Source organism: Rhamphochromis longiceps, linkage group LG20 (assembly GCF_057381845.1).
Source record: "Rhamphochromis longiceps isolate RC_006_pf linkage group LG20, R_longiceps_female_GT1.1, whole genome shotgun sequence".
Classification (NCBI taxonomy): domain Eukaryota; kingdom Metazoa; phylum Chordata; class Actinopteri; order Cichliformes; family Cichlidae; genus Rhamphochromis; species Rhamphochromis longiceps.
Window position 1 is genome coordinate 34,493,039 of NC_140576.1, and position 20,517 is coordinate 34,513,555.

General features: G+C 38.7%; 2 protein-coding genes across 7 annotated transcripts; both read left to right on the forward strand.

The window, feature by feature from the left end:
* Positions 1-3,201: 3,201 nt before the first annotated feature.
* Positions 3,202-12,024, forward strand: LOC146645796 (uncharacterized). Of its 2 annotated transcripts, XM_085394817.1 has the most exons (8): positions 3,202-3,665; positions 4,220-4,415; positions 5,261-5,311; positions 6,557-6,955; positions 7,084-7,518; positions 10,074-10,187; positions 10,332-10,372; positions 11,888-12,024. In XM_085394817.1, exons 2-8 carry the CDS (start codon positions 4,376-4,378, stop codon positions 12,005-12,007), a joined length of 1,200 nt encoding a protein of 399 aa, XP_085250943.1. In that variant the 5' UTR covers positions 3,202-3,665; positions 4,220-4,375; the 3' UTR covers positions 12,008-12,024. The 2 variants fall into 2 exon arrangements, with proteins under 2 accessions (XP_085250943.1, XP_085250944.1); XM_085394818.1 differs by having other exon boundaries at positions 3,202-4,415.
* Positions 12,025-13,554: 1,530 nt separating this feature from the next.
* LOC146645797 (uncharacterized) lies at positions 13,555-20,487 on the forward strand. 5 transcript variants are annotated; one of them, XM_085394819.1, is made up of 7 exons: positions 13,555-13,692; positions 15,139-15,471; positions 15,684-15,872; positions 16,644-16,751; positions 17,972-18,009; positions 18,093-18,236; positions 18,635-20,487. In XM_085394819.1, exons 1-7 carry the CDS (start codon positions 13,653-13,655, stop codon positions 18,821-18,823), a joined length of 1,041 nt encoding a protein of 346 aa, XP_085250945.1. In that variant the 5' UTR covers positions 13,555-13,652; the 3' UTR covers positions 18,824-20,487. The 5 variants fall into 5 exon arrangements, with proteins under 5 accessions (XP_085250945.1, XP_085250949.1, XP_085250947.1 ...); XM_085394823.1 differs by having other exon boundaries at positions 16,704-16,751; XM_085394821.1 differs by having other exon boundaries at positions 16,650-16,751; positions 18,635-20,484.
* Positions 20,488-20,517: the final 30 nt, after the last annotated feature.

The following is a 20,517-nucleotide window of genomic DNA, read 5'->3' on the forward strand; positions in this document are numbered from 1 at the left end:
TGAGCTCAGTGTAGAGTGAAAGAAAATGTGTTCGTTATCATATCGAGACTAGCTCTCTAGAGAGAGATCAAATTGGTGATTGTTTGATCTCCACTTGGTTGCATGCATGTACTTTGTGTGGCACACTGTGTGGTTTAGGAGGCAGGGTGTGTCTGTTTACCTTTGTGGTTGGGAGCCTGTCTCTGTTATAAAAAAAAATTATTAGATTGTTAAAAGCTTATAAGCTACAGTGAGACTAGTTGCTGGCACCTTGTCTCACGGTCTTGAGGGTTGCACAGTAGCACTGTTGCACGCCTAGGGTCCTACAGCCGGTCGTATCCCCTGGCGTATTGCCCACGGTTTTGCGGGTTTACATAGCCAGCAGGACCTGGCTGTGGCTAGCGCGTTAGCTCAGCAAGCAAAAGCTTCTCTGGCCTGCTAGAGGCCTGCTAGAGGAACCCAGCTTGTTCTCGCAAGTTTCAGTCTCAGGCTTCCCAGTTCATAACATGTAACATCAAGCATTTCATTCACACCATAAGATAAACAATAAGAGCAGTGGTGTGGCGATGCTTCGTGTCTTACCCGTTGAGACATGGGAAACCCAGTGAGTGTGTTTGTGTGTTGTCTTCTGGTTTCTATGTTATGGCTGTCTTTGCCCTGTGTGAGTACGGCAGCCCGAATGTCTCATAAACGTATGACATCCCTCTCTATGCCTCTAGGAGACGGGCATGAAAGATGGTTGACATAGATGGGGTGCCCAGCAACTTACAATTCACATACCTGTGCCCTGGCTACCCCTTGGTACCTGGACCTTGTCCTCAGTGCCATCTTTCAAACAGCTTGAGGACACTGACCTGAAATGTCTGTCCCTGAAATTGCCTTCTTGCTGGGTATAATATCTACCAAAAAGATTAGTGAACTCCATGCTCCGTAGGTCCACAGGCGTTGCTGCAGGTGGTTGCCGGACAGGAAAGGGGTGATCCTCCAGCCCAACCATGCGTTCATGCCAAAGGCTACGAATAACTCCCACTGAGGGCTTGAAGCAGGGATCAGTGCCAGGCTGCCCTGTGCACTGTTCGTGTTTGTGTATGTCAGGCATATCCAGCCAATTAGGAGGACACACTAGCTCTTTGTGAGCTCCCACTTTAGGATCCCGGGCAGACATCTGTCTAAGTAAAATAAGAAATATTGTATTAATTGCATTAATATTCAAAAATGTAAAAAAGCCAAAATCAATGTACATGGTCCAATTAGCCATACAGGTTGGACACTGAATTATTATTATTAATAGTAATTAATAATAATAATTCAGTGCTGCTGAAAACATCTGTTTTGTAACATTTAATGTAACATGTTACCAACCCAATTCAGTCATTACATTAGAGTTACAATCATGGCATTATTTGTCTTATACTTTCTGTTAAATTATTGTTTTTTTCCCCCAGTTGTATCCATAAAGGTTGAGTCGAAAGAAAACAAATCAAACAGGCTTTTTGTTATCCTGTGAACTCCTCCTCAGCTGATTTCTGTTCCTGAGGGAGAGGAAGATAGTGGAGCAGTCTACAGCGGAGATATGGTCATTGTAACTATATATCAACTATATATTTTTAGTAAACTACCTGTCACAAACCTCACGGTAACTCACAGTTTTGTGTCACTTTTTGATGCAGCAATAGGGCTGTGCTCTTCATGCAAACTGATCCCAGGTGATTACGATATGATGGCAATCTGTCTGTGTTTATAAATTAGATTGTGATTAACTGCAAACCTGCACCACCAGGATCGGTTGCCTCATCCCAGGTGATTTGTGGACTTGCATTGCAACCATAGTGGTCGCCCAGAGGTTGAGTACGCTGCATGCTCAAAGCTACAACACAGAGCAAACACCATCCCCAATGACACAGCGGCCAGGGATGCAGAAGAACAGCACATCAAGAAGGCCCTAAGTAAATGTGGTTATCCCACCTGGACTTTTGTCAAAGCTGGAAAGACACCTAAAGAAAGCTCCAGCCGATCCAGGAGAGAAGGACAACCGCTGCCCAAGCGAAAACCTGCAGTGATCCCATATGTGTCAGGAGTATCGGAACAGTTGAGACATTTTTTCTAAACACCGGGTCTCTGTGGCTTTTAAACCCCAAAACACACTGCGCCAAAAATTGGTCCACCCCAAGGATAGAGTCCCCCGACCAGTGTTGGGTGCAATGTGTTACTAAGTAACGCGTTACTGTAATTAAATTACTTTTCCACTGAAAAATTAGAGTAACTAATTACTGTTCATTTTTAGGTATTTTAATTACAGTTACTTACAATGTACTTGCGTTACATTGTAAAATAATTAAACTTGCTGAATATCATTATTTAATTTCAACAATTTATCTTCTAAACGTAGAAGTAAACTCTGCCGCTTTAACATCGTTGCAGTGCAGGTGCACGTCATTTTGCGCCAGTTTGCTGCATAGTCGTATTCTAAAGCGGAAGATGTCGGACTCGGCTGAAGCGAGTGGCTGTTTTTTGAAATGGACATATACCCGTCTCTTCACTTTTCTGAAACAAGCAGACAAGAATATTACAGTAATATGTAAGCTATGTCTGTTAGATATTTTATTATTATGGGAGCATGTACTGGGTACCTTTTTTGATGATATTAGACAATGTTAGGGAAAATATTATAAAACACTTCTTCAGTAAAGACTCAGAGAAGAGAAACACAGAACTTGCTAGCAAGGGCAGTCTCTCAGACTCGCGCTGAGCACTGCCCCTGGTCTTTATTTTGTGCTCCATTGAGCGTGTGTATGTGTGGGTGTGTTCAGAGTGTGACCCCATGGGCGACTTCCCTTGGCCTGCTGGTCTGGAAAATCCAACAGTTCATCTATATGTAAAGAAGGCACTTAAACTGGAACAGGCATAGCTGCGTTGATCCTGCCGTGGAACAATAGGACAAGGTGCATTCCTGGAGTGCACACCAAGCTTGCATCCTGCTAAAGATCACACACAATTGATTATATGCCTCTAGGTATACATGGTTAAACATTTCCTAATGCAAATAACTACATGCAGTATTCTACCATGTGCAAACTTATATCACTAAAGGATTCTAACTGTCTAGTGTAAAGGCAGTTTTCAGTTATCTTCACCTTTGGTTCCTCTGTACAACTGATGATAGAGCATTTAGTGTTTTTATCTCTTTGTTGTTACTGTTTAAGTTCAGTCTATTGTGCATTTGTCAACTCAACGCAATCTGAATAAAACCTGAACAGTAAAAGTTAATTTAGTAGAGTAAAAACTAAACATTGTACAATACAAAGATAATGAATAGCTGTTTAAACACCAGCAAACTGGCTAAAAGACATTTCCCAGTGTTTCTATAACTTATTTTGTCAGAGAAAAGGGAAACAAGATTTCCCTCGAAACTTCTCACACCACAAATGCATGGTTCACTTCCTTTTTATACATAATTAGCATATCTTAAACACTTTAAACACACAACTTCTGTTTCCGTCCAGGCTCACTTACTGTTACTGGGTGTATTTACTGTATGTCATCATACAGTAAATACATGTTAAAGCTTCTGCTTTTTTCTTTTATGCATGCTATTAATTTTTGCAAAACCAATAAATTTTCTGTTGCTTTGCACAGCTGGCTGCATTCACCAATCCACACAGCAGGTGAATCCACTTGGCTAAGAGGTGAGTGGTTAAGAGGTGGCCATTTGGGGGCCAGCCTTAGTAATATGCGGTCTATTTCCTTCAAACAAATCATTTTATGCAAGTTGGGTTTGGCTGCTGAAATCCCATCATTACTGATTATCTGTTGCAGATTTTTCTTTCTCTCCGTTATATTTTATTCTGCCTCTTGTCTGTGTCTATTAACGCTTCACTTTTTCAATGTGTGTACCAGATTACAGTGTGTACCGGAGGAATTCACTGTATTGATGATTTCCTCTCACAGTCTGTACCCTGTTTGATGCTAAAGAAAAAGAAATAATAATTGACTTTTCATCTATTTGTGACTTAAAAAATATCAAGCAAATCGTCTTTCAACTCTGTGATAGTTTGTGATTATTTAATGTGTATTTCTTTATGGAATTTAACTCCTTGACACTTCTGAAAATGGACCCATACTGTTGGTTCTGTCTCCTGCATCGGAGTATGTAATGAGACTGGGATTTTGTGCAATTCTTGCAAGGTCATAAATTACATATTGTTATAATTACACAAAATCTGTTCCAAACCCTAAACAGTCCCTGACTACTAGGACCTCCAAGCCTGTGGTCAGCTCTTGCATTGGGGGGGGGGGGTGCAGAACAGAGAGTGACGCATTTGAAGGCAGAACTACATTGCTGAGAGAAGATAGTTTCTGGTTTGCAAGTGAAGACGGTAAAGAGGGAGCATTAAATATGAAAGTCGGTCACACTTTGAGCTGCTTCATCTTCGTCAGTGAGTAAATCTTCCTATTTCTCAGATTTTCTCTGTGTTAGTTGTTTTCTTTTTTTATTTGGAGTTCATTGGTAAATTTTGCTCATTGTTGAACAGTTTCCATCTATCTCCTGTGGTTAAGCATGTTGTTCAGATTCAAAAATACACTTACACTGCAGTTTACTGAAAACACGGTAACTCCTTAATATAAACCTGTGTGGAATTTACACAAGCATCATTTAGCACAACCACGGTTTGCAGCTTATTTTTGTTAGTTTCCTCCCACTTTGCTCCCTAGAAATAATCTTTATAATATATGAAGATGTTTTTCTTCCATACTATTTCAAAAAGTGCAGTTTAACTTGTACAACTACTTAAACTGCACTGTTTCTTCATAACAAACCAGAGAAAAGAGTCTTAAAAGAGACCTCGGCTCAGATATTTATAAGCAGTTAAATGATACCATAATTTTCAAAACTACCCAGAAAGTTGGTTCCTCCTCCTTTTTCTTCCGTTTAGAAAATGTTTACAAAGCAACAATCTTTTTTTGCATGCATATTTATCAACACCAAGGGGAATAACATCGTTCAAGTGTTAAACTTAGAACTTGAAGTGCTAGCCAACAGTTTAAAAAATGTCATTTGACAAAGAAACGCACTAAAAGGAAATTAAGATGTCATCCCAGACCAATAAATTAAATCCATTTTCTCTCTTGCCGGATCTTAATTAAATCTTCCTCAGCAGATGGTTTGGGTACATGTCAGGAAGAATCAGGAAGTTCATCTCTTTTGAATTTAACGAACATAAAACATATTGCTGTATTTTACAGGAATATAGTGAGTGTATAATATTTATCATTTTCACAGGCCTGCATGGAACCATTGGCCTCGCCAACGCAGAAAGTTCCATCCATACAGGTAAGTGAAAACATCACAAGCGAATGCAGATTTGTTATCCCTTGAAGGAGAATGCTCGTGTGTGTCTCTTAAGACTCATTGGATTACCAAATGACAAAGTGTGATTTGTCACTCCGGAGATCACGTTAATGCTCTAGAGTCCTCTGACGCTGTGCATTGTGCTTGGTGATCATGGAAAACCCATTCCATGAAGCTCTGTACACACTGTTCTTGAGCTAATCTGAAGGCCACATGAAGTTTGGCGGTCTGTAGCCAATGACTGAACAGAAAGTTGGCAAGCTCCGGGCACTATGCACCTCAGCATCTGCTGATCCCACTCTGTGATTTTACCTGGCCTTTCACTTTGTGCCTGAGTTGCTGTCGCTCCTGATAGCTTCCCGTTTGTTATACTAACACTAACAGCTGACTGTGGAAAATTTAGTAGTAAAGAAATTTCATGATTGGATTTGTGGCACAGGTGGCATCCTTTCACGATACCATGCTGGAATTCACTGAGCTCCTGAGAGTGACCCTTACTTTCACAAATGTTTATAGCAGCAGTCTGTTTGCCTGGGTGCTTAATTTTATATGTCTGTGGCAATGGAACACCTGAATTCAATGATTTGGATGGGTGAGTGAATACTTTTGGGAATATAGTGTATATTAATGCCTAATGAGGGAAAAGAATAAGCAGGTGGGAACACAAGTGGAATTATCAGGGAACAGGGGACTAAGGAAGAAAAAGTAAATATGGAGCACAAGAGATAGAAGACTACCAAACTAAACAAATACATTGAAAAAAAAACATAACACAGAGACAGGGATCCAATAAAAAGAAAACACTAAGGAGACTAGTGTCAAACAAATACAAGAACAGAACCCAGAAGATATTTTACATAGAAGATACGATAAATAATAAAACTTAAAAGGAATTAAATCTAAAGATAACTAATGAAAAAAACAAACTAAGAAGCATAGGAGGATATTTAATATAAATGAGTGCTGTCAGCGTTAATCTCGTTAAAATGACGTTAACGCTATAACTGCATTAAGGCAGCAAATCTTCGTTAGGGAGTTAACGGGAATCGCCCTGTGAGAGGGCTGCACGCCATCAATGCGTTGGCGCGATTAGCTCGTTAACATGTTTATGCCGTGCAGCCCCCCGTGCGTATGCTAGAAAAGTGCTTGAAGCACAGAATAAAGTGCTGTATGAATATGGGTGAATTTGGCTTGCAGTAAAAAGCCTTTGTCTTTTTTGTCTTTCAGGGATGGACTGCAGTAATTCCCAGTGTGTTGACCCCTGTCATAACTACACTGTACTGAATGATGACTGGCGTTCAACGAATAACACAGATATTCAGGTCCTACACTGTGATAAAAACATTGACTGGCAAGGTTGGTATCGCCTGTTTCTGGGGGAATCTGGTGCTCATATTCCAGAGAGGTGTCTAGACCCCAACAGGTGTGGAACTCATGCTCCACTGTGGATAACACAACCTCATCCCACACAGTCGGGTGAAATTCTAACTCGCACTGTGTGCAGTTCTTGGGAAGGCAACTGCTGCAAATTTGAGTCACACATCATCCATGTCAAACACTGCTATGGAAACTACTATGTTTACAAACTTGTGAAGCCAGCCACATGCCAGCTTGCATACTGTGCAGGTATTGTTCTGCTTTAAATAAGATTGCACTGTAAAAAAAAATTTCTACCTTGTCCTTAAATTCTGCTGTTTATAACAAAAATGATTTCAACACTAACGCAGTAATATCTTTTTATTTATTGTAAACAGAGGTGAACATAACAGATCCTGCAGTTCCTTTCACCACACCTGCTCCAACACCAAAGGTCTCGTCACCCTATCAGGTCCATATCAATGTTACAACAGCAGTGGATAACAGCACAGCAGTTGAGGGGGAGGTCCGCCTGGTTAATGGAGGTAATGACTCCTGCTCTGGCAGAGTGGAGATCTTCCATGGTGGACAGTGGGGGGCAGTGTGTGATGATGCCTGGAGCCTAGGGGAAGCGCAGGTGGTGTGTAGACAATTGGGCTGTGGCAGGCTCCTCTCCATACCAACAAATGCAGAATTTGAACAGGGCAAAAGACACATCTGGTTGGACAATGTCACATGTTCAGGCAGCGAAACACAGCTCTCTGAGTGCCATCACTCAGGGTTTGGATCCCACAACTGCAGCCACCATGAGGATGCTGGGGTCATCTGTGAAGGTAAATTTGTGCAGCTGGAGGTCTGTTTAGTCGAGAGGTTTGCAATCACTAACAATTATAGAAATATTATATTTTTGAATTTTACGGTATTATAACCACATGATTTTAACATAAAATATTTTGTCTTTTCATCCTGAATTTTTAGAAATAAAGTCTATATTTTTAATCTTTTGACTCTTTTGAGATGACGTCCCCAGCAGCTAATAATCACTCTAAAGACGCTCTCTATAATGACTTCAGCCATTTGAGAGGTGCATGAGTCTCTTTTCAGGACAAATTCATTCATATGCATGTGCTTAATCCTAGTAAGACGGAACAAAACAGAATTTGAAAAAGACCATTACTAATCACAAATTTGGTTGTACATTATAGTTTCTCTCTTGGTCTTCTCTCAATGAGCTTCATGATGTAGTCACCTGAAATGGGTTTCACTTCACAGGTGTTCCTTGGTGGAATTACTTCCCTTCTTAATGTATTTGAACCCATCAGTTGTGTTGCGCAGAAGTCAAGTTGGTACAGAGCTGAAGCCCTATTTGACAACTGTTAGAATTCATATTATGGCAAGAACCAGTCAGCCAAGTAAAGAGAAACGACAGTCCATCAGTACTGAAGGTTAGTCAGCCTGGAAAATTGCTAAAACTTTAAATGTGTCCACAAGTGCAGTCTCAAAAACCATCAAGCACTATGACAAAACTGACTCACGTGAGGACCGCCCCAGGAAAGGATGATAGTCATCTGAGTCACCAGCCTCAGAAATCACAAGTTAACAGCATCTCAGTTTAGAGCCCAGATAAATGCCACACAGAGTTCCAGCAGGACAATGACCCCAAACACACTTCCAGACTGTGTAAGGACTATTTAAAGGAGGAGAGTGATGGAGTGCTGCGCCAGATGGCCCGGTCTCCAGTCACCTGACCTAAACCCAATCAAGATGGTTTGGGATGAGATGGACCGCAGAGTGAAGGCAAAAGGACCAACAAGTGCTCAGCATCTCTGGGAACTCCTTCAAGACTCAGTGAAGCTCATGGAGAGAATGTCAAAAGTGTGCAAAGCAGTAATCAATGCACAGGGTGGCTATTTTGAAGAATCTAAAATATTAAACATGTCTTGAGTTATTTGACACTTTTTATTTACTACATAATTCCCTATGTGTTCATTCATAGTTTTAATGCCTTCAGTGAGAATCTACAATGTAAATGGTTACGTGAAAAAACACTAAATAAGGTGTGTCCAAACTGTTGACTGGTAGTGTGGCTACTCCTGTTTAATGGTTTACTATCACGTTTCTCTCATTAGCTAACAAAACTGAAATTGTGTTTGCTCAGCAAGCATCATCTATTAGATGTTTCCAACAGGTAAGCTAAGATAAACATTACTGTACAAACATTAACATAAACATTACTGTTGTGGGCAAAAGACCTGCAACTGACAAATAAAGGCTATCTCATCTCATCTCATCTCATCTCAAATATTAACATACAATTTACTGTAGAAACATTAAGATAACCATTACTGTACAGACATTAACATAAACAAGGTATCAATGCAATGCACTCTAAAACTGATCTATTCAGAGTAGATGTCACAGGTGCTGCCGTGCACTGTAGTAGTGCCGTCGTGGAAGGAAAGCTCCACTTTGTACAGTCTGCATTTAACTTTGTTTTCTATGAAACACTTTAACATTTTTTTTTTTAAATGTCTTTTTCCAATTTCTTCTGCCCTCCTGGTCGTGCTACGTTCTTCTTCATTAGTATTGAGTACAGTGTTGGCAGACGAGAGGTGATACTGCCCCGTAGCTTCCTGTAATTTATTACAGTTACAAAAACACATTTAGGTGGTTTTAAAATATGATGCATCAACAATAAAATTTAATGTCAACAAATTTTTATAGTCAACATCATTGATTATGTCAACGAATCGTTGGAGCCCTGCCTGTTATGAGTGTAGCCTATTGGCCAAGTATTCATACTGATGTAGCTGAGACCTTGCTTTCTTTTCTCATAATACAGTATGTATTGAAAAATCAAGACTATGCAACTTAAAGTACACCCAGAAAATCAATATAAACTGAGAATACTGCTAACAGGACCATTGCATAAACTCCTAACACCTTATAGCAATATGCAAATAGTGTTTACTATAACTATAAACTACACAAAGAGTATTTAAATTTAAGAGGGTCAGTTTCCTGATATTACAATGAAAATAAGAAATATACCACATTAAAGTCCTTTTTTGTTGCTTAACTGAAATTTCAATGAATTACTATCTTATTATAAGCCGGCAAACCAATATAACAGAAGATGAATGATGCAGGCCTGAATATGTAGCTGGGGATCGACTTAGCTGTCACTTCGTGGATTTGGCAGTAGGCAATTTATGGATTTGAGTAATAGTTTTTACCACGACTACTGAAATGTATGTAATTGTTCATTGGGAAGAAGACATTTCACATTTAAAGTATTAATGCTATTATTATTATGCATGTCATATAAACAAAGACTGGTTCACAGTTTAGATTATTTCTTTCTTTCTTTTTTTCCTCTCTCATCCAGGCTCTCACCCAGATTTCCCCCTGCTTTTGGTTGTTATAATTGTGGTCATGGTAGTACTAATGCTGTTCTCTGTCCTGATGTTGATCTACAAAAGGAGGACCAAGACCTCTGTTGGTCAGTAAACTTCTACCACTATCTGTACCTTTAACAGTTATTCAAATTATTTATCTTCAGACCTTTTATCCAACAGGATAGACACCAACTTCACTCACACTTAATTTAATCTAATGATGTAAAATATCAATATCTTTTTTCTAGATTTGGACAGAAGGAGAAACTCAGACCACAACCAGACTGAGGTGACTCGTCTGTATTTGCTTTACTATTACTCTGTAACAAAACAAAGCACAGTGTGAATTTGTAGCTCAGAAAAAGTCAGGCTTTTGCTTTTTATTTAGTAAATACAGATCTTCTCTCACCTAATGGAACAAATGGTTTTCCACAATTAACATTCAAATTCACTTTCCTAATTGGTGATTTATACCAAGAATGTATCAGATGTCTTTGTGTAGTTTGAACATTAACAATCTGTCAGAGGCATATGAATGAATGATAAGAGGCAGGTCAAGTTTGGAGGAACACCCCTTTTAATCAGCATCTACATTTATGACAAAGGATAACATAAAAGAATTTTATCTCTCGAGGACAGAGGGTAAGCTCACTACATGAATCATCCATTACTCACAATCCCCTGTAATTACATTATGTCAAGAATGGATGGTTATGTCTCTAAATGCATGGAGTGATCTCTGTGGGAAAAGATGGCATCACATCAGAATTATCTAGCCACAGTGCAAATTATTTGATCCCGTGTTATATTTGTAGGTTTGTTCACTTCCAAAGAATTGAACAGTCTCTAAAGTGATTTTATGGTAGTTTCAGTTTATTGAAGAGAAATAATCAACCAAAAATCTAGAAAAGAAAAAAAACCCTAAAAATTACATAAAATCACATAAATTAAAAACACTTATCAGGATGAATTTTGCCCCACTCCCAGTTGATCCCAATAGCCTTCAGTTTATTAACAAACTCCTGTGAAGTTTTGGGCTGATACACTATCTTTCTAGTTATTATCCTTACCCCATGAGGATGGTTGCACTGAGAATGATTGATGGTCATTTTATATTGCTTCCATTTCCAACAGTGCACCAATTGCACCAACAGTGGTGAACTTCTCACCAAGCTTCTTTCTGATGGTCTTGTAGCCATTCCAGCTGTGTTCAGGTCTGCCGTGTTATTCCTGACATCCTTTGACAGCTCTTTGGTCTCACCCATGGTGGTGGAGAGACTGGAATGAACAAAAGCATTAAAAATCCACAAAAGCTATTATTTAACACAGCCAGATGAACTTCTAATTGCATTCATATTTATGTCCATGACACACAAGCACATACCTCTGCATGAATCCCCTGTTACTCTGAAGATTACCCACAGTCCTTTGCAATTCCTAGTCAATGTAGGGTGACATTTGAGACAGTAGGTGGTAGCATTGGCCCATTAACATTAATCTTTTTTGTGAAACCGCAGACACACGATTCCTTAGTATCTCTTAAAAGGGGCCTTACAGCTGTTATAATTTTTTTTTATAGTTTTTAGTGCTTTTCTACTCTACCGGAGCACTCAAACCATCAGCTTTGGCACGGGATATGTGTCATGCAGACTGGAGCAGCCAGGGATTGAACCACCAATCCTCCAATTGTTAGACCTGCTCTGTCTCCTGAACTACAGCCACCTGTGTTATTTTCTATTTTTCTTTTCTTTTTTTTTATTTGAATATTATTTAAATAATTTATTTTGCTTTCTTTTTTCCCCAGATTGCCCTCTATGAAAATTTTTGTCCAGTCTCCAGATGTGACGATTCAATCTACCAGAGCCTCGATCCCACCAGCAGCGACCAAGACCAAACCTACTGCAGTCTCACGCACTCAAAATAGACAGTTTCAGACATGCATTCAGATCATCTCATATGACACAGAAAATGCTTATTTTTATGCGCGTGCACAATCTTGGCTTTTACAGAGGAAGTTGATAATGTGATACCCGTTATCTCCAAATGAGGTTTTAGTTTTCATCGCGCCATGTAATTCAAAGAAAGCCTGTCTGTGTTCATAGTGTACCCCTCTGGTCAGACAAAGCTAAACAAACACTTAACCTACTGGTATATTTGAAGGATTTTGCTCATTATCAGTTTAAAAGATTTTGGCTAATTTTTTAAAGTCAGTGTTCACCTTTGTACCTTTTAATATGCTCGATGTAGTGAGTTTTTCATGTTCACCTGCAGCTTTGGCAATTCTTGATAACTGAGCCTCAGACAATGAGATTCACTGAGCAATTTACACAGCAGCAGTAAATCAAAGTTTATATATTTAGTGAAAAAAGCAAAATATGTTGTTTAAGGTTAAAGTCAATTATTTTTGCAACAGCAAATACGATAGTAAAGGTATCATTTTTAGAGAAAAAAGCGTTTGACTTTTTAAAGAACGTCAATAACATTCAGTAATTTCAAGAAAAATACCTCCTGGTGATGCAAAATGAGTGGGTCGTGAGTTAAACTTCTCATGGCAAGCAACTAAAGCAACCACCAATGAGAGTAGAAATAAAAATATTGATGATCAACCTATGACAGTATAGATTAGGCAACCAGAAGCTGTAATTTCCACTAGGGGCTGAATGTTAGCGGCAAAGTGATGCACAATGTGAGTCACTTCCTGTGTGAATGCCCTTTTACTTGTTTTGTAATCACTGCCTAGAACAAACTCACAGTTTGAAGCCACCATGCTTCTGCTGCTGATGCTCTCATGGTAGGAGTCTTCTGTGGTCACTGTTTAAGTACCTTGATAACAAAGCAGTCAAGGTTTTATTGCCACATCCTTTCTGAGTACTTTTTCCTGATGATGTGCGTCAGTTTACCAACTTGTAATGTGACTTCCAGGAGAATAAAGCACCATTCAACAAAGCAAAAGTCATCTCAAACTGGTGTCATTAACACTTTGTTAAGCTTCAATCACCAGAACACTTTAAAGATACAGTGAAACAGAAATTTCCAGCTGACAAAATCTGAAGAAATTCGATTGCAGGATTCATTATTTTCTCTGTGAGAAACATCTTTATTACTCAGAAAAAAGAAAGGATTGAATTTTTCATGCATTTGTGAATCTTATATACATCATGCCGTGCAAGTGGTCCAACCACTGTGTGTCAGTTTGACAGAAAACTTGCAATCTCATCTGTTTTACTGCTTTATGGCAAAAGTTTTGTACGAGAAAAAAACAATTATATATCTTGTACGCCAATTCAACAGCCTGTCTGCATCAAACTCATTAGCCACATGCAGCGAGAAGCCAGTGCATACACAAGAGTGTCTGCTTTAAACTTTTGGCATAAGCATGATTTCATAAACACAGCAACACAGATGAGATGCTTTTTAGGCAGAAAATGAAATGCGTGTGTGTGTGTGTGTGTGTGTGTGTGTGTGTGTGTGTGTGTGTGTGTGTGTGTGTGTGTGTGATTATTGATAGAAGTTCCTGTTTTGTGAGTTAAGAAGGAAGAGGAACAGCATTAAACCATCAGAGCCTCAACATGAAAGCCTGTCACACTCTGGTCTGCTTCATCATCCTTAGTGAGTAAATTCTAAATTTTAATTTCCGTGTTCTCTTTCTTTCTTTGTTGTTTGCATCTTTATTTTCTTTTTATTAAAAACAGAAAATGGTGTCTGTTTATTAAAAATCAATCACCAGGTTTGTTTGTTTATTGGTTTTTCATGTTGAATCATTGATTTCTGTTGAACCACAAACTGTTTCAGTCTTTCTTAATTTTCTTCTCTTACATGTTTGTTTTGTGGTGTTTATAGCTGGAAACATGTAACTTGAACATGCAGGTCACTGAAAATAGAAGTTTTAAAACAATAAAAAAAATGTCTGTGAAGGTTCTCAGTCATCCAGGTCATCGTAGTCTAAGGAGTTTGGAAAGAAAAGCGTCTGGACTTCTTTAAGTTGCTTGAAGACGTTTCACCTCTCATCCGAGAAGCTTCTTCAGTTCTAAGGTCAAATGGTGGAGAGTCCCAGATTTAAACCCAGTGGGAGTTAATCCAGTTTTGATATCTCTTCCCAGACACCTTAATGCCCACTCACATCCTGGGCCATCTGACCTCAGGAAATCACATGATAGGGCGGGGCCAGGTTTCACAATGAGCTCACCCGAAACCCTGGCTGATTGTGACCCACACTCGTTTTCACACCTCGGCTCATGTGATTAGAGGATCATCAGGGGGTCCTTTTGTCCCTCTTTGGGGGGAAACTCCCACTGGGGTTAAATCTGGGACTCCCCACCATTTGACCTTAGAACTGAAGAAGCTTCTCGGATGAGAGGTGAAACATCTTCAAGCAACTTAAAGAAGTCCAGACGCTTTTCTTTCCAAACTCCTTAGAATAAAAAAAAAATCACATAAATAATATTCTTTAAGCTGCATTTTGCTCCTTACTTCTTGTTAGGTTCATCCTAATCTCATATGCAGAAATGGCTATTCTCGTTTTTGTTGTATCTTTTGTGAACGTTGCCCATACTAAAACTTGCAGGTGTCTTTTCATGTCTCACTGTTTTGCCAAATACAAATGTATCCAAGCAATCTAGCAGGAAATGTATATTTAGACACAACTAAATTCTATGAGCATTTTCGAAACCCCACATGCACCTGGTTCCTCTTTTTTGAACTAATGAGGCATCAGTCAGGTTTTTTTAGGCTCACAAGAAAAACCACAGCATGCATGTTCAAAAAATGAAAATTTTAATGTTAAGCAACAATCCCAAAACATTTTCCACAATAGAAACAATTATTATTCAATACACTGTAAAAAAAAATATGGAGATGAATACATCATTAGAAGCAAATGACACTCAAGTAACTCTCAGTCAGCAGATGTTTGTGTAGATGTCAGAATCAGGAAGTTTGTTTTTTAAATTTTTTAAATATTTAAATAACAATATGAAGAATTTAACTGTACAATTAAAGCACATAATGATCTGTCTTTATAGGATGATGGTAACTATTGAATGCTAATCTTTTCAGCAGCACAGCAGGATGGTCTTGTCAATGCAGAAACACCCAGACACAGAAAAATGGAAGGAGAAGACGTCACACTTGAATGCAGGTTCCTTATCAGTGGAAGCAGGAGGCTCTTCTGTAAGGAAGAATGTGAAAAGGGAAACATTCTGATTAATACAACTGCTGACACATTTCAGAGCGACAGATACAGCATTCAATATCTCAAAAAAAAAAAATTTAGTTATGATATTATGTATGTGAGCATCACACAGCTGAAACAGTCTGACTCAGGAAGGTACAAGTGTACTTTGGACAGCACTTTGAACCCAGATTATTTTGAGATAATTGTCACTGAAGGTAAGTCTCTACAAAAATTGTATTCATATTTCTGAAGATGTGAACATATTCACATCTCATTGGCAACAACATTTCTTTCAATTGATCTCCATCCAGTCATTTTTTGAATATAAGCTTAGCGTTGCCATAAAACACCTGTTAACCTACATTACTCGCATGCAGACATACAAACTGCAGGATTGTTTTTGTACTGATTGTTTCTTTGTTCACAGCTGTAAAAACTTCAACACCAGGCTCTACTCCAAAAGCTTTTTCATCATCAACCTTTCTCCTATCAACCTCAACAACAGCAACAACAGCAGCAACAACAACACAAAGTTTTAACTTCAGTTTAGAAAGCGCTACATCTACATCCTCCTCCACTGAAATCCTGAACCCTTCTGAGACACCTGCAGGTCCAGGTATGGGTTCGTCTGTGTATTTATCAAAAACCTCAACCACATTCAAGAGCAGTAGAAACATCGCTCGGTCATATTACTAAAGTGTAAACTTAACGTGTAAACTTTAATTCATTAACTAATGATGCGTTGTCAGCTTTGACAACGCATCATTAGTTGATTTTGTAATTTTAAGCACAATGTACAAAATGAGTAAAGTTTTCAAACAAATGCAGTGCATAAACAGTGCAAGAGTTAAATGAAGAACTCAGGAACTGCACATGAACAGCTGAGTGAGACCACGTTTGACTTCCTTAAAGCACCATGACATGAGATCTAGATGACAGATGTTATAGACTTCCACTTCTGTGTGGTTACCTGTTACTGTGTGGTCATATCTCAGTGTTCTATATGTGATCCTATGACTATTATGCCATCAAAAAGTAGACAAAAATGCAGTGGGGAAAAGACTGCACAGAACTGGCCAATCACATTAGCTGTGGGCTACATCGACCTGACATTACGTTACATTTCTCATGATGTGCATGCAAGCTTAACGTAAAAAGTTAGACTTGATAGTCACACACAGGACAGCCTCATTTGAGTAGTTGGCACTGCATGTGATGGAGGATTCAAGTGCAACAGTCGAAACTGAAACTTCATCTGAAAATAATTAGGAGGACCAAAAGTAATTTCATACAAATGAAATGTAACTCAGACTATCTGTGTTTTGTTTGCATAATTCATCGCCAAATATTACGAGTGTGACAGTAAAAAGAAATGTGTTCTCTTGAGGTGCAGATAAGCCGCTTTATGTGATTCTGATTCTGGTCATTATGATCACCCTCTTATCAGCCGCTTTGCTGATTTTCTACAAGAAGATGAAGGCCATTAAACCTAAAGGTGAGTCTGTAGCACAGTGAGAAACCTCTGTTTTTTACCACTTCAGAGCAACTCTGCAGATTAACCTCAGGGTTAACCTTAATTAAGTTTTTATGCTGCACTGCAAAAATTCAAAAACTTACCAAGTATATTTGTCTAATTTCAAGTCAAAAATATCTCATCGCAGTTAAAATAAGACACAATCAGCTACACAGTAACATTTCAGTGAGATATATGAACTCGTTTTTAGACAGTGCATCTTGGATCTGGAGAATTTTCACTTGTTCCAAATGCAGATTTTTTTTTCACTTATTTCTTACAAAAAAATTTTTTTTTATTGTATTAAGTGAAAAAAATCTGCCAATGGAATAAGTGAAAATTCGGGCGTAGTCAGTTTACAAATTTGATTCAGGTCACAAAGTACAATGTTGGTGTCGAGTTTTAGGATGGTTAAATGCTTATAGAAAAATAAAATTGTTGTTAAACTGTTTGCTGGCAACAGAAAAACAATCAAAGAATAAAGTTGAGTCTAAGAATCTTTATTTATTCCTAATTCTCATCAGACAAACTCAGAGACTTTCAACACAACTGAAAAACAGACTCTTATATTCTCTCTGCAGAGGTCTGATAGAGAGGCTCCTGGAATAATTACAGTATTTTCTGGAGAACTGATTGGTCAGTAGGTGGTGATGTCAAACCTGTTGATTTCTGATCTGGAAAAAGCTGCTGTGACAACATTCGATTGTTTGACTGAAAGGTGTTCAGCACAGAGTCACATTGACCAGTTTTCATACATTGCTAAACCATCGACTTAGGAAAATTCAAATTCATTAAAAGAAAAACGAAAAATGATGTAGTGACAGAGGTTTTAACTTCAGTAGACCTATCCATGTCTGTGACTCTCAGATGCTTCTACACTAGAAGCTAGAAGTACTAGACTGATACTCACTGGGTTGACTTATTAAGATGTTAGGATATATGAAAGCTGACAGATGTCCCGGTAAAGCTGAACATTTCAGAAGCACAACATCTGCACAGCTGGAAAAAAAGATGCAAGATGTAGCAGATTACAATAGGCATGAATTAAGTCAAGTGTGATTTGGCTGTGGCACTGAATACATCTTTAAGATTAAGTTGAAAGATATTCAGTTTTCATTCTTTATATTGTTCCCAAGTTTAGTTCCTTTTGGTTGTAGTTCCTGGAAGGTGTTTAAGTTTGTGTTCTCACCTGCATTTTTCAGGACCTCCTGTAGAAACAGAATACGCCAATATCACACAGGTTAGTTTTAGAAATTATGAGACACGCAGTCTTCATTACCTTCTGATTTTTATCAGCTGGCCAGTATGTTCTCTTTTTTCCAGAATAACCGATTGTGTGAAGAGATAAGAGACGGCGGTTCGCCTCCTGTGGAAGTGTCTTCAGCTGATGCCTTTCCCAAAACCTGCCAGCGAGCTGGAGTTGAAAACCTCGAACTTTACAGCCTCATCACCTATTCTCAAAGTAAAGTAAGTAGAACTGCGGTCTGACTGGTCAGAAACCAGAACAGACCTGTTTGAGTAGTGTCATTAGTAATCATTGATAGGATATTTTCTTTCTGCCAGCTAATAGTAAAAAATAAAAAATGTCCAAATTCAGTGAACACGCTCTGGTTCAGGGTTATTAGGCGTGGCTAGTTTTTTTTTTTTAAGTCCAGGACAAATCCTTTGTTCCTAAACGTTATAATTTTCAGCTTCTGTGAGGTGATAATTTAATGCAGTAGCTGAGGTTGTAGGTTGAAGTGATTTGTTTAGTTTCAGTAAAACAAGTTTAGTAAAGCAAAAAAGTTTTTTTTCACTCCTGTTTTATCTGCTGGATGGGTTTATTTTTTAAGTACGTTTAAAGTTTAACCTCACTTATTTTTCAGGCTGAAAATGACACAGATGAAGTTGATTACACTGAAGTGGATTTTTCCCACATTTCTGTAACTAACAGCACCCTCTGTGGAAAATCAGGTGATGTTGTCTACTCCACACCTCAGATACATGCTAGCCCCAGGAACCATGTTAAAGATGCTTCACCTCCTCTGTACTCTATAAAACCAAAACTGAAATAAAATACAAACTGAAAAAAGTGCAACACCTGAAGAGTCTTGCACTGTCACTGCAAAGAGAATAGAGGTTGCAGAGGGGCGTAACAAAGTGTTTGAGAAGGGTTTTTTCACAAATGATTCAAAGTTTAACTTGGAAGCCACGGTGTGAAACAAAAGACTTCACATGATGTGATGATGGAACAGAATATTTATGTTTTATTTACACTTTGTATGCAGTAAATTTTATCCGACTGGATGTTTAGTTTTTTGGAACGAAGCTTGTTCTCAGTAAAAGCTGTTTGTTTATGTTGTTTTGTACTAACAGTAGTTTTATTTGAAAAACGACCTATACTGTCTTCTTTCAGTTTGGTTCTGTATTCTTATTTCACTGTTCTTATTTCATAGGAAACATATTGTACAGTGGGCTGAATTCAAAAGCCAGTTTATCTGATTGATTATGTTCACTATGTAAAAAATTATCTAAATCTAAAATATGCAGTCATTGTCATCAAAATATTTTTGTTATAAACCTGCGGTGAGTTATAAATATTTTTAATAACAGAGTATCGATGTTGACCTTTGTGTCCCTCTGGTGGCTACTTCTTTTAACCTTGCACAGTACACAGTACTTTAATGAATGTTACACTATGTTCCTGAACTTTTGCCTCCTACTAAAGGCCTCTAGTGCAAAAGAGGATTTCCTGTACTACAAAGTTTCACTTCTTAAAGTTTACCAGGGTATATCACCATGGTAACTGGTATTAAACCTAACCTGCCCTGGAGCAGGTATTCTTCTAGAGCTGATCAGATATGAAATAATTCCCTAACGACCAGTCAGTTCAACAGATGTTGGTTTCACCGTTGCTGAAAGATCCCTCAGACCTCTGTGTGTGGATATTAAAGAGTGTAAGTTTACCAGTACACATTTTAAAATATCCTCTTTCCCTAATGACTATGCCTTGTTTTAATCCCCCCACTGATTACAAACAATTTTATGCATTTATTTACTTTTTGTTTTTGTGAACTTCAGGAATGTATTGAAAGGTGTCCTTCTTTAAAACAGGAAGCTGATGACTCAGCTAAAGGTTGAGTCATCTGTCATCTCATGTTCTTCTGCATTTCATTTTGAATTCTGTTTTATTTTAATCCTTGCTCTCAGATAGTTGAAGACCACCGACACCGCAACTGAAAAAAAAATATTTTAAATATGAATATATCTAAATTGTCATGGTCTCCGTGCCTGCCCGGTCGGCCCCACAAGGCTACATTTGCTGTTTCTGTTCTCTCCCTCTCTGCCTGGGCGGAGCTCACTGTGGGCTCCCGCCCTTGGCCCACACACACACCTGACAACAATCACCTGTCATCACCGGGAGCACTATTTGAGGCTGGAACACAGATCCTCTCGTCGCTGGATGATTGTACTACTGACGTTAGTGTTCTCACAGCTCCTGTGGACTTGTGCTTCATGATTTGTGATTAGTTGGTGACTTTCCTTCTCTTCTGCCTCAGATCCCCCCCCCCCCCCCCCCCCCGGACCTGCGACCTCCCTGCCGTGTGAACGTGTGTGAATGTGAGCAAAGAAGACGTGAGCGAGTGTGAGAGAGCTACCCTGTGATTCCCCGGAGTTTTGGATCCCTTCACTGTACATATATTGCACTGGCACTGTAAATAAACTACACCTTGGAGACACCTAACCGCTCTGCGTTTGAGTCCCTGTA

Bases quoted from the DNA above. Each gene is read 5' to 3' on its own strand.
- LOC146645796 (XM_085394818.1), top strand. From the start codon at position 4,376: ATGAAAGTCGGTCACACTTTGAGCTGCTTCATCTTCGTCA. The intron at 7,519-10,073 runs GTAAATTTGTGC...TCTCTCATCCAG, and splicing joins TGCTGGGGTCATCTGTGAAG to GCTCTCACCCAGATTTCCCC. The intron at 10,188-10,331 runs GTCAGTAAACTT...TCTTTTTTCTAG, and splicing joins GAGGACCAAGACCTCTGTTG to ATTTGGACAGAAGGAGAAAC.
- LOC146645797 (XM_085394819.1), top strand. From the start codon at position 13,653: ATGAAAGCCTGTCACACTCTGGTCTGCTTCATCATCCTTA. The intron at 15,873-16,643 runs GTATGGGTTCGT...TGTTCTCTTGAG, and splicing joins TGAGACACCTGCAGGTCCAG to GTGCAGATAAGCCGCTTTAT. The intron at 18,010-18,092 runs GTTAGTTTTAGA...TCTTTTTTCCAG, and splicing joins AATACGCCAATATCACACAG to AATAACCGATTGTGTGAAGA.